Source organism: Alligator mississippiensis, chromosome 5, assembly GCF_030867095.1.
Source record: "Alligator mississippiensis isolate rAllMis1 chromosome 5, rAllMis1, whole genome shotgun sequence".
NCBI lineage: Eukaryota > Metazoa > Chordata > Crocodylia > Alligatoridae > Alligator > Alligator mississippiensis.
This window is the reverse complement of record NC_081828.1, coordinates 170930576-170944975: the sequence shown is the minus strand read 5'-3', so window position 1 is coordinate 170944975 and position 14400 is coordinate 170930576. Positions and strand designations below refer to the sequence as shown.

At 45.0% G+C, this 14400-nt stretch overlaps 2 protein-coding genes across 4 annotated transcripts in view; one reads left to right on the top strand and one right to left on the bottom strand.

The window, feature by feature from the left end:
• Window positions 1-2010: 2010 nt before the first annotated feature.
• RPA3 (replication protein A3) lies at window positions 2011-7603 on the bottom strand. The gene is made up of 4 exons (XM_006258164.4): window positions 7417-7603; window positions 7148-7222; window positions 5241-5349; window positions 2011-3282 (listed from the first exon to the last, which is right to left on the bottom strand). The coding sequence occupies exons 1-4, from the start codon at window positions 7513-7515 to the stop codon at window positions 3203-3205; spliced, it is 363 nt and encodes a 120-aa protein (XP_006258226.1). The 5' UTR covers window positions 7516-7603; the 3' UTR covers window positions 2011-3202.
• A 65-nt stretch (window positions 7604-7668) lies between these two features.
• UMAD1 (UBAP1-MVB12-associated (UMA) domain containing 1) overlaps window positions 7669-14400 on the top strand; it is a 151745-nt gene continuing 145013 nt past the window's right edge. For 2 of the 3 annotated variants that reach the window (XM_019498043.1, XM_014603239.3), the window contains exon 1: window positions 7669-7758. The gene's annotated coding sequence lies outside the window, so the exon portion shown is untranslated. The remainder of the gene's footprint in view (window positions 7759-14400) is intronic. The other variant, XM_059728974.1, reaches the window with a different exon arrangement.

The following is a 14400-nucleotide window of genomic DNA, read 5'->3' as shown; positions in this document are numbered from 1 at the left end:
CGGGCCGGGGGCGAGCCGGGCCCGTCTTCGCACACGCGAGCTGTGGCCAGCAGCCCGGGCACGCGGGGTTGGAGAGAATCGGCGCGGTTTGCTACGCGCGAGCTAGAATTAGTTACGGAGGCGTAATGGTTGATTGAAAAGATTGTTTACTTACACCCAAAGATGGTATTGGTGTAGTCTGGACAGGTTTCCAGACACAGCTCCCGCTTAGATCCTTGCTAGAGGAACACGACAAATTCAATTGCTCCCACGGAGTTGTTCAGACTCCGCGGGTCCGGTTCGAGGTTCGAAAGGTTCCCGGGAGTTGCTTAGGCTCCGCGGGTCCGAAGTTACAGGAAAGGGATACGTCTGGGATTGCGATCGGCGACGGGGAGAGGCTAGAAGCAAAAGCTCCATGGGTTCAGTTCTATTGCCTCTATTGCCTGCTTACGGGAGGCGCGTTGGGTCCGCAAGGGTCCGCAGCGCTTGGAGATCTTCACACAGAATCTCTCTCTTTTCCTCCCTCCTCCGGCTTGGGCGGAAACTACCCAAGCCTTTTGTACGGCTAGCAAGCCAATCGCTAGCCGCCATGTGTGCCTATATTAGGAATTTGCCAATAATATGGTGCGAATCCAAATACAAATGGTGGGAACTCCTTTGCAGCGTGTATCACTCATATGCAAAAGAAATGCACCCTGCAAAGAAGCTGTAATTTGGCGGGAAATCCCCCATTGCACCAGAGTTCTCTCTCGTAGCAGAGAACTCTACCGTGCAAAGAAAGCAACAAATAGTGGGAAAATAATTTAGCGGTGTCGAAGCGCACACACAAACAAAAATCACAACTTTGGGTTGTGACAGGTCCCTAAAGATAAATATAGTGAAGCACAAAAAAAAAAAAAAAAAAAATTCTTCAGGGCATAGGCTTCTTACAAAAAAAAAGTCTGGAAGGAATTTTAATTCTCTGCCTTAACTTGTAGAGGTGAGAGAGCATACGAGTCTTCAAGCCTATTTTATATCTTCTCAGAAGTTAACAAAGGTACAGATTAATCCATTGCAATGTGTTTCTAAAATCAAACCTCCCTCTACCAAAAGCTAGGTTAAGACTAATGCTTTCATGAAGGACAAGTGAGAGATAAGGTTGGTCTAACTTAGGTTTGATTCAAAATGAGCAATTTAATGATGAAAGGTTGCATCATTACCAAAATCCTGAAACATTCAGTCCTCTTCAAAAAGGAGTGATTGCTAGATTAGTGTCCTGTTTTAACCCCTGCCATTGTTTGCTACTAACTAGAGGGAAAAAAATTATAAATCTCTCAGCAAACAAAGCGTTTTATTACAAAGTTCACTTGCAGCCCTAACACACATTACACTTAAGACACGATTAACTAGTTAATCGTGTCTTAAGTAGTTACCCAGCCACGTTAATGGTATGCTAAAACAATAAGCCACAAAGGTATTACACAAAATACGTGTAATTTTGTGTCTGGTTCCTATCACACCATTAACTGAATGTGTGGCCAGACGGGCTCCCAGCCATGGGAGTGCATAATGTGCTCCTGTAGCTGGGAGCTTCGTTAGCTGCTCTGGGCTCTTACTTGGATGGTGTGCCACTGTGGCTGGGAGCCCACGTCAGCCGATGGCTCCCAGCCTCGGGAGTGTATGGTGCACCTCAGTGGCTGGAAGCCTGGACCAGCTGACAGAGCTTCCAGCGACAGGAGTTTGCTACTTGCTGGTACCAGTAATATGGCAGGATGGGATCTGATGATTGATCCCACAATTATGCGTCCTGCTATGTACGTGTGGCATGGCAGAAAGCGATTGTGGGGATTGCATATCAAATCCAAGCATGCCTTTAACTGCACATTCACCAGGGCCCTTAGACATATACATTAACTGCAGTTAACATTTCCTACCATTATTTAAACGATAAGTAACAAAACCTAAACCAAGTAACATTCAGGTCAGAATGATTAGTAAAATGTGTGTTTTGTTTTGTTTTGTGAAAAGAAAATGCAGCAGGAATGTGCCAAATATTTTTAAACTAGAAAGGAGCTTTTATTTACCTAGAGAAAGATATTGCAAATGCTTTAAATACAGCTTTTTGCAAGTGACAAGTAACAATAAAATCTGGTATTCTAGACAGTAATAAAACTACAATTTGTGAAAGATGATGGATGAGAGTACATTCAACATCTACAATGACAACATTTAATTTAAATCTGGTACCCATGCATAAATTAACAGAATGCAGTCAGATTTTCCTTTTGTGAATTTGTTCCTGAAATGTCCTGACTTAAGAGGCTTAAAAGAATCCTGAAAATTTAGAGAGCACTGGTAGGGAAGCTTGGATTTCTATTGTGTACTACTCTTGGAACCATCTCTAGCAATTAAATTAGTTCACTCTCATGTCTATTCAATCCTTTGTGCCTTTACCTATATAGTCAACAAAAATACAGGTTGTTTTTTGGTCATGGCCACACAAGACTGCTTAAAAATACAAAAATTATCAAAATAAATTTTCAACTGTGTTTAACATCAGTGTGAGAGTTTGGGCATCTTATGCCCTGGTTGGTGTTGGAATTAAAATTACTCACATCAGGTAGTGGTAGAACTCGGAACGTGATTTATTAACAAAAACAGCTCTTCAAGAAAAGATTTATCAATTTTAAAAACAATCATAACACTTAATTCAAGTATAGCCTGACACTTTATTGGAAAAGTAACTGGTTTCCAAGACAGAAGATCAAGTTTTACTGCCAGGTAGTTCAAAAGTTCATATTCAGGCACAATGCTTGTTTTAAACAATACTTTTATACCCCTCTCACAGAATGGCTTAATTTTCATAAACTTTCTGGTAACTAAATATCTAACAATGGGAAATGCTGAATAAGGAGACGGGCAGGGGACAAGCATGTAGAAACTATTTTAACCAGAAACTAAATTAACTTGCTACAGCATTTCTCTGGATATGATCTTAATAAAGCATATACAAAATTCGGTAAAAAATTGCTTTCAACAAAACTACACAGACTGAATTTAGGATAGATCAGAAAAAGGCAAGTATGACACCGAAAGTCAGTATGTTGATGTCAGACAGTCCAATCAGACAAAACATTTTAGCAGACATCTCTTAAGCATCTCAACTGCAAAAAAGTTAAGCCTTCCTAAAATGGCAAGGTTAAACCACTGTCATCCATTCTGAAGTTGTACCAGAAAGAGTTGATCATTCTTTTATAATACCAAATGGGAAATATTCAGGAAATTCCTGGATTACTTTTAGTGCTTCATTGTACATCTCAAGATCTGAAAGGCAGAGGAAGGGAAATGTTAGTTCAGACACTAATCAAATTCCCCATTATCACCATGTAACAAATATTTATATGGTGTTCACTTTACCCCAGTATTTGAGAATACTGCCCCTCCCCGCCTCCCCCCATCTTTTAGCTAAGTGTCACCATATTTAGGCCTTTCCTGCTGCAGTTTCTCTTGATAGCTGAGAAAAATATCACAAAAAGGTAGAGGTGCATGTTAGTAGTTACTTCATGGGGAGCAACAGGTAAATATTGCAGTTATACTAGTAATCAATATCTTGTAAAAGTATTCTGTCCCTTGCTAACCCTCATAATTATGCTTTATAAAAATGGGTGCTATTGATTTTTCTCTCACCTTTGTCTACAATAGTAATGCTCAACCAGAGTCTCCCAGTTCCTTTTAAGGGTCAATATTAGCACAGTCAGATCCACAAACACATGCACGTGATCCACAGGAATTCAAGGAGGAATCCCTACTTGGAGGGAGTCCTCTTAAAATGTGTGTGTACAGCAGGGAATGGGGGATCTCCCTCATCCCTGGCCGCATGTGCCCAGTGGCACATTTAAAACCAATGCACTGGAAGAATGAGTATAGCCAGAGGAGTACAAGGAACAAATGCTCTTCTCCTGCAGTGGGAAGGGGAGGGTTCCCACCATGGGAGAATACCCAACCCCTCCCCAAGTCCCACCAGTCTCCTGGTGCTGGAACCTTCCCTGGACTGTCTGTAGCAGCTGCCAATTGTCAATTAACAGCCTGCCCCCTTCCCAGGCAGGGGAGAGAGCAGGCTGTCAATTAATGGGCTCCTCTGAGAGTGGTGGTGGCCCAGGGAGCAGCCCTCTAGTGCCCATACTAAAGAGTTTGCCTTTAGCTCGCCAGCCAAGGAGCTGGAACACACGTACACTCTCAAAATAAGCTTTTGGGCTATTTTTGAAAAATTCTTACCATAGAAATAAACACCTGTCTGTGGCCTATGTCATTCACAGATTCTGCTACCTCAGTATTCAGCCCTTTCTTCAAATCAGGAATTTACTTACTGCCCCAAGCCAAATGTCAAATGAAGACACACCAGTATTAGTTATTTTCTAAGGTGAAAGGGAAGGTCCAATAAACTGAACCATTTATTTCTGCCCTCTCAAGTTCCTAATTGTATTAGTTTTGCCTCTTATTTTTGATTGGCCTTGCACAAGAAGGGACTACTAGAATCTTAAAAACAAACAAAAGAAAAAAAATGCACAAGCTCCTGATTTCTCTTTCAGAAAACTTTTTGTAGACATAAAAAGTAATTCTAACAAACTATAGAAGACTTCCCTTTACAGGAGCTGTGGTGATTTGCACTCAAGTCAGGAGTATCTAAGTCTCTTAAAATTCAAGAGCTAAACTACTTGCTGTCCATTGTGAGTAAGCCAGACAAAAGGACAATAACCAAATCCACTGAACTAGGGAATGGAGAAACAGATCTTTCTATATGCAGAATAGTGCACTTTTCGGGTACCAGTAATGGGAGTGGTACAGTAACCTGTGTAAGAATATATTTGACTGAATACAATCTTGCAGCTCTCTCTCTAATAATACTATATACAGTTTGTCTGTTTCCTTTTCCTGTTCAGGACTAAAGGAATTATGCATAATTAAAGGTTACATGATAGCCCCATACTTGTTCTAGGACTTCAGGATTTTCCTTTTTAAACAGTTTTAGATTCATTTTGACTAGCTGTAAATCAATCCTTGCTGTTCATTTTGGTGCATTTCCCATGAGGATATTGCATATAGTTGCATTATGATCACCAACTCAAGAACAACTCTACAGGAGACAGATTTCTGGAAACAGCTACTCTATGTATATGCCCCTGCCAGGAAAAAGGATAAAGCAGATCTTTCCTCTGCTCTTCTTTAAAAATAACTTTTAGAATGCAAAACAACATTCAATCTTAAGACATATCTTTACTTACCAAAAGGGCTTTTATCTTCTCTGAACTGGACATATGACATACACATGATAGTTGCCTGATTTGTTACTCTTCCCACCACTTCAAGGACTCCAGAGATTTCTTCATCTAACTGGTGAACATACAGAAAACATGTTACTGCCACAGTTGTCTTATTCTTTTGTACTCAGCTACTTACATACCCAGTATCAGTTTGCAACTTGAGAAAATGGAATGCTTGGTTTATTGCAACTGCTTGTTTGCTCCACTTCATGAAAATAAAATACTGCTGAAAAATAAGTCTAAAAATCAAACTCAATTTTATGAGATGAGTAGTTTTCTAACTGGCTTTAGCTTCCTAAAAATAAACAAAAGATGATGCATCTTAAAAGAAGCATCACATTACAGCATTTAACCCCTTACCCAAGCAAAGGGCACAAAGAGCAGCGGTGACCAGAAGCCTGGATGGGTTGTCCAAACCCTGTTAAAGTTTGGTTAATGCTCTCTGTAAGCTGGTACAGAGGCAGAAAAATACTGTGTATCCTAGAGGTGTATTATGAGGGTTGTTCCTATACTTGTAAGGGTAGAAACTGCAATTGAGTGCACAGGCTATGACAAGTCTTTTAGTCAAGGATTTTCACTAATAGGTTTTTGCAGGAGTACAAATAGAGGAATGTATAAAATATGCCAATCAGAAAAATCCCTCCATTAAATGAAACATCACAGAAAACATGAAAGAGAGACAGAACTTGTTAGTGCCCAAATGGACAGCTGATGAAGGGAAGAGGAGTTGGAAATTCAACTGCAGCACCTAGTATTCACCAGGAGAAAGATGCAAGTCTTAAGTGTTTAAATGCAATTATGTATTTTATTTTAGAGAACTTTTTCGTCTAACTGGCTAGGACAGTTACTGGAAGTATGAAAAGTGTTCTAAGCAGGGATCTGGTAAGAATTCAGACAGTTTGGTACAGATGCTGCAGAAAAGATGCCAGTAAGGAAATATATTTTAAATGCCTTAAGTAAAACAAGCACAGGAAAGAAAAGGGAAAGATCATACCAATGAAGGGTTAAAGCACCTCCTTGCTGAAAGGATTAAGCTTTTTTTCCAGTCAAAATTTATCCTGCTTCCAGCAGGCAGATCAGCAAACAGCATCATGGAAAACTGGTTGGACAGGACCTCAGGAGGTCACCTAGTCCAACCCCCTACTCAAAGCAGGACCATCCCTAACTAGATCATCCCAGCCAAAGCTTTGTCTAGCCAGGTCTTAAAACCTCTAATTTGGAGATTCAACAGCCTCTCTGGGTAACCAGTTCCAGTGCTTTACTACTCTCCTAGAGAGGAGGTTTTTCCTAATATCTAACCTAAACTTCCCTTGATGCAACCAGAGACCGTTGCTCCTTGTTCTGTCATCTGCCACCACTGAGAAGTCTAGCCGCATCCTCTTTGTAACCCCACCTCAGGAAGTTGAAGGCTGCTACTAAGCCTCCCTTGGTCTTCTCTACACTAAATAAGCCCAGTTCCCTCAGCCTCTCCTCAGAAATCATGTGCCCCAGCCCCCTCACCATTGTCATTGCCCTCCACTGGACTCTTCCCCAATTTGTCCAAATCCTTTCTATAGTGGGGGGCCCAAAACTGAACACAGTACTCCAGATGTGACCCCACCAGTGGTGAACAGAGGGGAAGAATCACTTGCCTTGACCTACTGGCAAAACACCTACCAATGCAGCCCAGTATGCCATTCGCCTTCTCGGCAGCAAGGGCACACTGCTGGCTCATATTCTGCTTCCTGTCCACTGAAACCCCCAGGTCCTTTTCTGCAGAGCTGCTGCCCAGCCCCTGCGAGGCACCAAGGAGCAAGCCCTGGTGCAGGTAACCCCAGCAGGTCTCGTAGCCAGTCCCACTGCAGGGTCAGTCGCTTGCAGCTACTTACAGGCTCGCTGAGCTCCACGGTGGCGCTCTTGCCTTCGCCGTCCGAGAGGACAAACATTTTCCCGCTCGGGTGAATCTGAGGAAGGCGGAGAAAGTGACGTCAAAATGGAGTGCGAAGGAGCGACGTCACTCCTTCCTACACCAAGTCTTCCCCGTGTGCAGCCGGCGCAACCCCCCAGCCTGGCTCCAGTGGGGAGGGGGAGGGGCGAGGCCTCGGCCTAAAGAGCGGAGCATGCGCGACCCCCGAAAGGCCCCGGCCAGCGCCGGTACCTTTTGCACGCGGCCCACGAAGCAGACGGGCTGTCCCACGTGCTGCGCGAGCTGGCTGGTGGTGATGCGCGGCCGCGGGCCCTCGTGCACGTCCTCCATGTTGAGCGGCTTCCCGCGCCCCGCCGCTGCCTCCTGGTTACCTCGGCAACGCGGACGCACGCAGGGGAGGGGCGGGGCCGCCGCGCCGACCACCAATCAGGCTGCTCAGGGGCAAAAAGAAAAAAAGAAAACCCAACCCGAGGGCGCGATGACGTAACCGGCGGCTCCTGGGTGGCGCGCGGGGGTTCTACGTCACGGCGACGCGCCGGCCCGGCCCGGAAGCGAAGGCGGCGGCGGGAGGTGGTAAGTGGCAGCGCGCGCGCGCGTGGCTCCGCCCGGCCCAAGTGTCCGCCCTCCCCCCCCCCGCGTCTCGCGTCCCGTGTCCGTTGCTGCGGGGCGCGGCGGGAACCCGGGCCCGTTATTGCCCCGCCTCAGTCTGGCCCGGCCCGCTCCCGCCCTGCCACCTGCCTCGTCCCCGGGCCGGGCCTTGGCACTGCCTCGGCTTTCTTAGGCGCGGGATTTGCTTCGTCAGATGTGTCCTCGTGACGACGTCTTTGCTTCGCTCGGCGTAGTGACTTTCGTCATCATTCCATCAGCTCCTTCTGCCCTGCTTGCCAGTGGGCCCCTCGGATCTCCTTCGTGCCGGCCGAGCACCCTGCCCCCCACCCGCCCTCTGGGCGCTTTGCTCCAGAGGGACCCACCCCTCTGTAATTTTGCTGTAGCTAGAAACCGAGTGAAAAGGAAGAGCTGGCAACTTCAGGGGTTGCCTGAAGGCTGAGAGCAGGCCTTGAGTCTAAAAAAGATTAAGAGCCGCTGTGTTGTAACCTGTCCGATTTACTGCAGATAACATTGGCTCTGCTCCCACATCCGGTAATAATGAGGACGCTGCATGCAAGACGCATGAAGCACTGGCCCTTGTTTGTCTGTCCAGAATACTTGCCCCTCTCTCCCTCTGACAGCCAGGCACCTTTTATGCATTAAATAATTTTATCTTCACAGTCGTATGGCCCTTGTGAAGCAGAGAATTAATTAGCCACTGGTGTTTTAGACTGACTTACCAGCATCAACCTGAGGCAGAGCTCGAGATTGAACACGGATCTTCCAGAGTGTTTAGTTCAGTGCCTAATTATAAAGCCACTTTTCCTCTGCATTGCTGCTTCTTGTCTTAGAGCATGGGTCGGCAACGTTTTTGGGCAGAGTGCCCAAAACACCCTCAACTTCAACTTGTAAGATGTTGGCATGCCAGGGGCAGATGGTGGGGGAGCCACAATGGGGCCCAATCCTTGCTGTTGCTGTGTAGCCCCAGCTGCTTCCCTGTCATCCACCCAGAGGTACGGGTGCCAAGCAAAATGCCTTAGAGTGCTGCACTCTGGCACCTGTGCTGGAGGTTGCTTATCCCTGTTTCAGAGTTAGCCCACACCTTAATTATGGTCCCTTTATCCTCTCCCTTTCTCACATCCATTCTTATGCTCCCACTCAATACAGGGACGGTGTTTGTCTTTGTGTTCCAAGGCTTCATTCCACTTTAAATCTTTGAATGTGAGCTGCAATCTTAATGATGGGAGGATAAGGTAAACATAATGGGAATACCAGCCAGTTGGAGAGGAGGGGAAGGCACCAAGCTGTTGCGTATTTAGTCATTTTAATCCATCATATGTCAAGATAGAGCAGTTGGAAAAAATGCATCAGAACAGTTCTTTATGAAAGTGCAGCCCTAGAGCATGAAACTAGTGGAGACCAAACAGTTGTAAACAGAGCTATTGGTAGGAGAGAGACTGAATTCCAGCCCTTGAGGGCAGTGTGTTTAGTTGAAATGCATTCTTCTTGCTCCAGATTGGGGCTTGATGCTTGAAAGAGTTCCCTCTCTTCCTTTCATAAAAAAAACACAAGATGGAATTTTTACTGTCTGTTCGCACACCACTATCATACAAGCTTCTGACTTTACTGTTATTGAAGTCTATTCCTCCATTGTTCTACCTCAGGACTGTTCCATGTCTGGCAGCTGGGGGCTGCACACCACTTGGGCTGCTAAGTACCAGTCCCGTCTCGTCCCCGTCCCATCTCTCCCCCTCCCGCACAGTGCAGGCAACACCCCCTACCTGCAGTGCATTCCATGCAGGCACCCCTTTGCAGCACAGCTTGGCTCCCCCATCTTGGCCAGGGATGAAGAGTTGCACACAACATGCACAGTTGGGAGTAGGGAGAGAACTGGGTAGCCAGCCTCCCAGTCGAGTGTGCTGTGAAATCAGTACTCCCTCCCTCCCCCCCTCCCAACTCTACTGCACATGCAGCCTGGCTTCCCTTCACCCCACCATGTGTTCAATGTGTTGGCAACTGGTACCACCTTGGGGGGGGAGGGGAGGCATGTGCCCCCCGCCAGTGACCAGTCAGCGACTGGGGGGATCTGTCCCACAGCCAATGTCGCCGACCAGAAAGCAGCCGCAGCGCTCCAGCCAGCACTCTCGGGGGGGGGGAACATTGGCACTCCCACCTCCCCCCCCCCCCCATAGCCTAAGCGGGGAGCACAGCCTGTCAGGGGGTGCATCAGCACGCTCAGGGGGAGCACGTGCCCCTCCTACATGTCACCACTGGTTCAATACCTGTTTCTCACTCTCCTGGAGGTACACAGAATCCACCTTCAGTGTGGGCAGCCTGGCTCCTTTCCTGCATTTACAGCTTGGGCACTCCAGTCCCTTACATGTTGCTGTGGCAAGAGAAATTGGAGAAGGTGAAGTGAGATGGCTGGGAGGGGATTGGAGATGGCTGGATGGGAGCCCAGGGGCCTCATGCTAACCATTCTGGGGCTGCATGTTCTACCTCATTGCTAGTTTTAAAAAATTACCTCTGGAATCTTATTTTTTACATGTGAATATGCACAGACACCTTCCCCCCCTCCACCTGGATGTAACAATTTCTCGTGTTGCCTCTGTAAAATACTACATAAATAGCTATGTTTAAACTTTCTGGGGATCTTCTTTTTTAATCTCCTCTTCCTTACCTACTGCTTTGTCTTCATTTTGCACAAGTGTCTTGTCTAACAGATTTCTAAGAGCTAAAGTCTATTTTATGGTGTTTCTCAGGAATGCAAACTTCTTGTGGTAGGACTAATAAATAAAGCCTGTGGTCTGAGTGTGCTCTGTTTTGTTCAGGTAGTAGGCAGTACTGTGTGCCTCACAGTGATAAACACTGTAATATAGTTAAACAGTTGTACAGGGCTGTCTGATTTGGAAGGAGAACATTTACTTTATGTTTAGTTTATGCCCCAAGGCACAGTTTGCAACTTAAGGGTTGTAAACAACTTGCATGTTCCGTGTTTCCTTGTTGAATAGGAATCCCAGAGGGGTGCTAGTATGGGAAAGATTGAGAACTACTGTTTTGAACAATTGATTTATCTTAATGTAGGTTGTATATTTACACCTGTTACAAAATTATCCCATTCCCTCCTTAAGATCAATTCAACTATCTGTTGTTATCTCCTCCTGCATTAAATTCCATGCTGCATGCAGAAGTTAGGCCTGTGCAAATAGGGAAATATTTGATTCATATTTGACCAATTTGAAGGACAGTGATTTGTTTTGGAGATTTGGATCACTGTCCTGAATCGATTTGGCCAAATCGGCTTGGAAAGATTCAGCGCTGATTGGAAGAGATTCGGTGATTTGGCAATAGACTATAATGGGGAATCACTGAAATACCTATAACTTTGTCATTTTTTTGGCAAATTTAGATGAAAACAGCAGAGATGGTAGCCCCTTGTGAGGGCATGAAGCCTGCCAAGTTTCAAGGAAATAGGTGCACGGGTTTCTGGGAAACTGCACCTCAAACTGTTGAAAGCAAAACTCATGTCACTTGTATGTGTTAAGGCAGATTTGGATGAAAACAGCAGGGATGATAGACTGTAACAGGGGGCCTTCCCGGTGCTGGTTAGATCTCCGCCCGCCTACCTGTTTCTGGGCCAGCCACCCACCCCTCTTTTGCTCAGGCAGAAACAGCTCACAAAAGGGACAGAAAGTCTGCAGACAGAGGCTTATGCTATTTCTACGTCCCTCCCCCAGAGCACTGTGATTGAACAGGGACTCGGGGAAAGATCACAGTCACTAGCCAGCTACAGATGTCAGTCTTTCCCCCCCTACTTCCCCTCCCTCGTCTCAGTTTCTGTTCCCCTGAAAGACTGCCTTCTGAATCTCCAAATCTTCCAGATTGATTCAGAGGCATTTTTTGGTCTCCTGATTCAATTCGGATTTGGTGATTCAATCTCCGAATCGGACCAAATCTTCTCCGAACCGAATCGGCAACCAAAGCTTCATACAACCCTAACAGAAATGTCTTTGTATTATATAGATGTGCACAACTCTAGAACTCTTGGTTCATACTCTTGGATGATACCTCTTAGTTAGTTTAATACAAGGTCACACAAAAAAATCTTTTTCTGCAAGCTTTTGGGCTCACATACCTTTCCTCACGCTCAGGGAAAATGAAAGATGGTAAAAAGTCCCAAAAGGTAGAAAATAATTATGTATTATTAATAAATGTATTTATGTCATCATGACTGTTCTTTCACTGTTACTAGATTTTCTCTCCTTTTTATTTTTTTGATGGCATATACTTTCACTGTCCCAGAACATAAAGATTACCTTCTTTTCATTTTTATTATAAGATATGGGAAGTCTGTAAGAGCTTGGACAATAGCATCCTCGGTATGTATGTACCTGTCTTTTCCCCTGACATCTAGCTATATTGTATAGCTATAGTTTATCCTAGGACGTTTTAGAACCTGCAGTACATGTAGGCTCACTTGAATTAACATTATATATATTCCTTTATTAAAAAGAAACAAAACTTTATTTGTTAAAAAGAAAAATTTATATGTATTTTAGTTAGACCAACACAATTTGCTTAGTTGATACCAACTTTAAGTGCAACTAGTGTAACGGCATAATTTTGCTCTCCTAGACTTGCCAGAGTTAATGTCTTGCTTTATTACTCATAGTAATATGTTGACTTATGGATGTTGATCACTTGTCTTGATAGAGGCGGGATAATTTTAAATTAATCAAATGTATTTTTATTTTCTGTCTACGATCTGTCTGAAGTAGTAGGAATTGCTAGCTTTTGGTCCTGTTGGTGTGTTGTGCTTGCTAGGGCTGTGCGAAGCTTTGGGTGCTGATTCGATTTGGAGGAGATCTGGCCCAAATCAGGAGACCAATAAAAAGGTCCAAATCAATTCAAAGCTCTCTGAATCGATTCAGAAAAGATTTGAGAGCTCTGGAGATTTGGGCAGTCCCCCCTCACCACCGCAGGGAGCTGGACCCGGACTCTGTGCCAGTAAGTAGGGGGCGGGGGGGTGGAAGGGGACCATGGGTGGACCCCCTCCAGGCTCCATCCCCTGCCTGCTCCCCCAGCCTCCCTGAGCGCCGCCCTGACCCTTGCCCGCTCTCCCAGCCTCATCAATGGCTGCCCCATGCGGCCCCAGTTCCCGGCTCTTTAAAAAAAAAAAAAGCCCTGTACTCACTGGATGCTGCAGCAGCCCTCGGGTCTTCTGGGGGCTCGTAGCAGAACCCCCCCATGCAGTGGGGAGCAGTGGGGATTGCCCCCCACCTGCCAGGAGCTGATGAGTGCGGGGCCTTTTTTTAAAGAGCTGGGACACTGGAGCATGGCGGGGCAGCCATTGACAGGGCTGGAAAAGCGGGTAGGGGATGGGGCCTGTTTAATTTGGAGATTCATCCGATTCAGTGGCAGCCAGATCTCCAAATCAGATTCAGCTGAATCGATTTGGGACAGTGATTTGAATCACTGTGAATAGTACTAAAATATTCTTTGGAAAAAATGTAGTGTTTTTATTACATGCTAATACCTGAAGCAGTAGGAAAGGGGTTAGTTTGAAGTTTCAAGAGTCAGGCCTCTGAAAAGAAGGGAATCGTCTGGAATTTGTTATTTACTATGTCTGTTTATTGTGTGCATGTTGTAAAATCAAGAGGCTTTACCTTCATGTACTATTTCCAGTGTCAGAATTTGTTTAGAAATTAAGCTGACTACATCTGGAAGGGACTGTAATGAGCCTTTGCTTCAGGCAAGCGTCAGTGTCCTGTAATACCTGATGCTGTCGTTTTCATGAGGTCTGGATAGTTTTACTACACCTTCAAAAGTACAAAGAACAGGATATTATTCTGACATGTTTTTACTAATGACACAAACTATGCTTAAGCTAGTTGTTAAATTTACTCAAGTAAATTGACTTTTATCAGGGAAAAGACTGGATTATAGCATTTATAGTGAATCTGTTTTTATAGATTTTGATAGCTTCATTTAATAGCATTTAACAGCATACTTGTGGTAGGTATTTTTAGCTGCTTTGGGCAAACTGACCAGATCAAAAGAAACCCGTGGTTAAAGGGTTTTCAGCTCTCCCCAATCTGAAATGAAAACACCACACAAATTTGGACAGTGTTGGATTTCACCTATTGAAAATGTAGTCTACTCGTTGGGAAATGCTATGCATCAGTGAGAAGCTAGGTTTGATCCTGCAAACACTTAGATGCAATATTTTACGTTTAAGCATGTAAATAATCTACTTGAATTCATTTGGGCTACTTATGTAGTGGCTTGGTGGCTTTAGTATAGTAACGTTTAAAGAGAAGTAGGCAATTATCACTACTTCACAGTCAGGGCGGCTAGGATCTGGAACCAACTTCCAAGGGATGTGGTGCTCACTCTTACCCTGGGGGTCTTTAAAAGAAGGCTAGATAGATACCTTGCTGGGGTCATTTGACCCCGGCATCCTTTCCTGCCCACGGCAGGGGGTCAGACTGATGAGCAGGTCAGGTCCCTTCTGACCCTACCAACTATGAAACTATGAATTAGGACTCGCAGTAGAGATGATATCTTTTATTAGACCAACACAAGTTTTGCAAAAAAATGTTTTGAATTGCAAGCTTTCAGGTACAA

Bases quoted from the DNA above. Each gene is read 5' to 3' on its own strand.
- RPA3 (XM_006258164.4), bottom strand. From the start codon at position 7,515: ATGGAGGACGTGCACGAGGGCCCGCGGCCGCGCATCACCACCAGCCAG. The intron at 7,223-7,416 runs GTACCGGCGCTG...CGCCTTCCTCAG, and splicing joins TCGTGGGCCGCGTGCAAAAG to ATTCACCCGAGCGGGAAAAT. The intron at 3,283-5,240 runs GTAAGTAAAGAT...TCTGCCTTTCAG, and splicing joins AGAAGATAAAAGCCCTTTTG to ATCTTGAGATGTACAATGAA.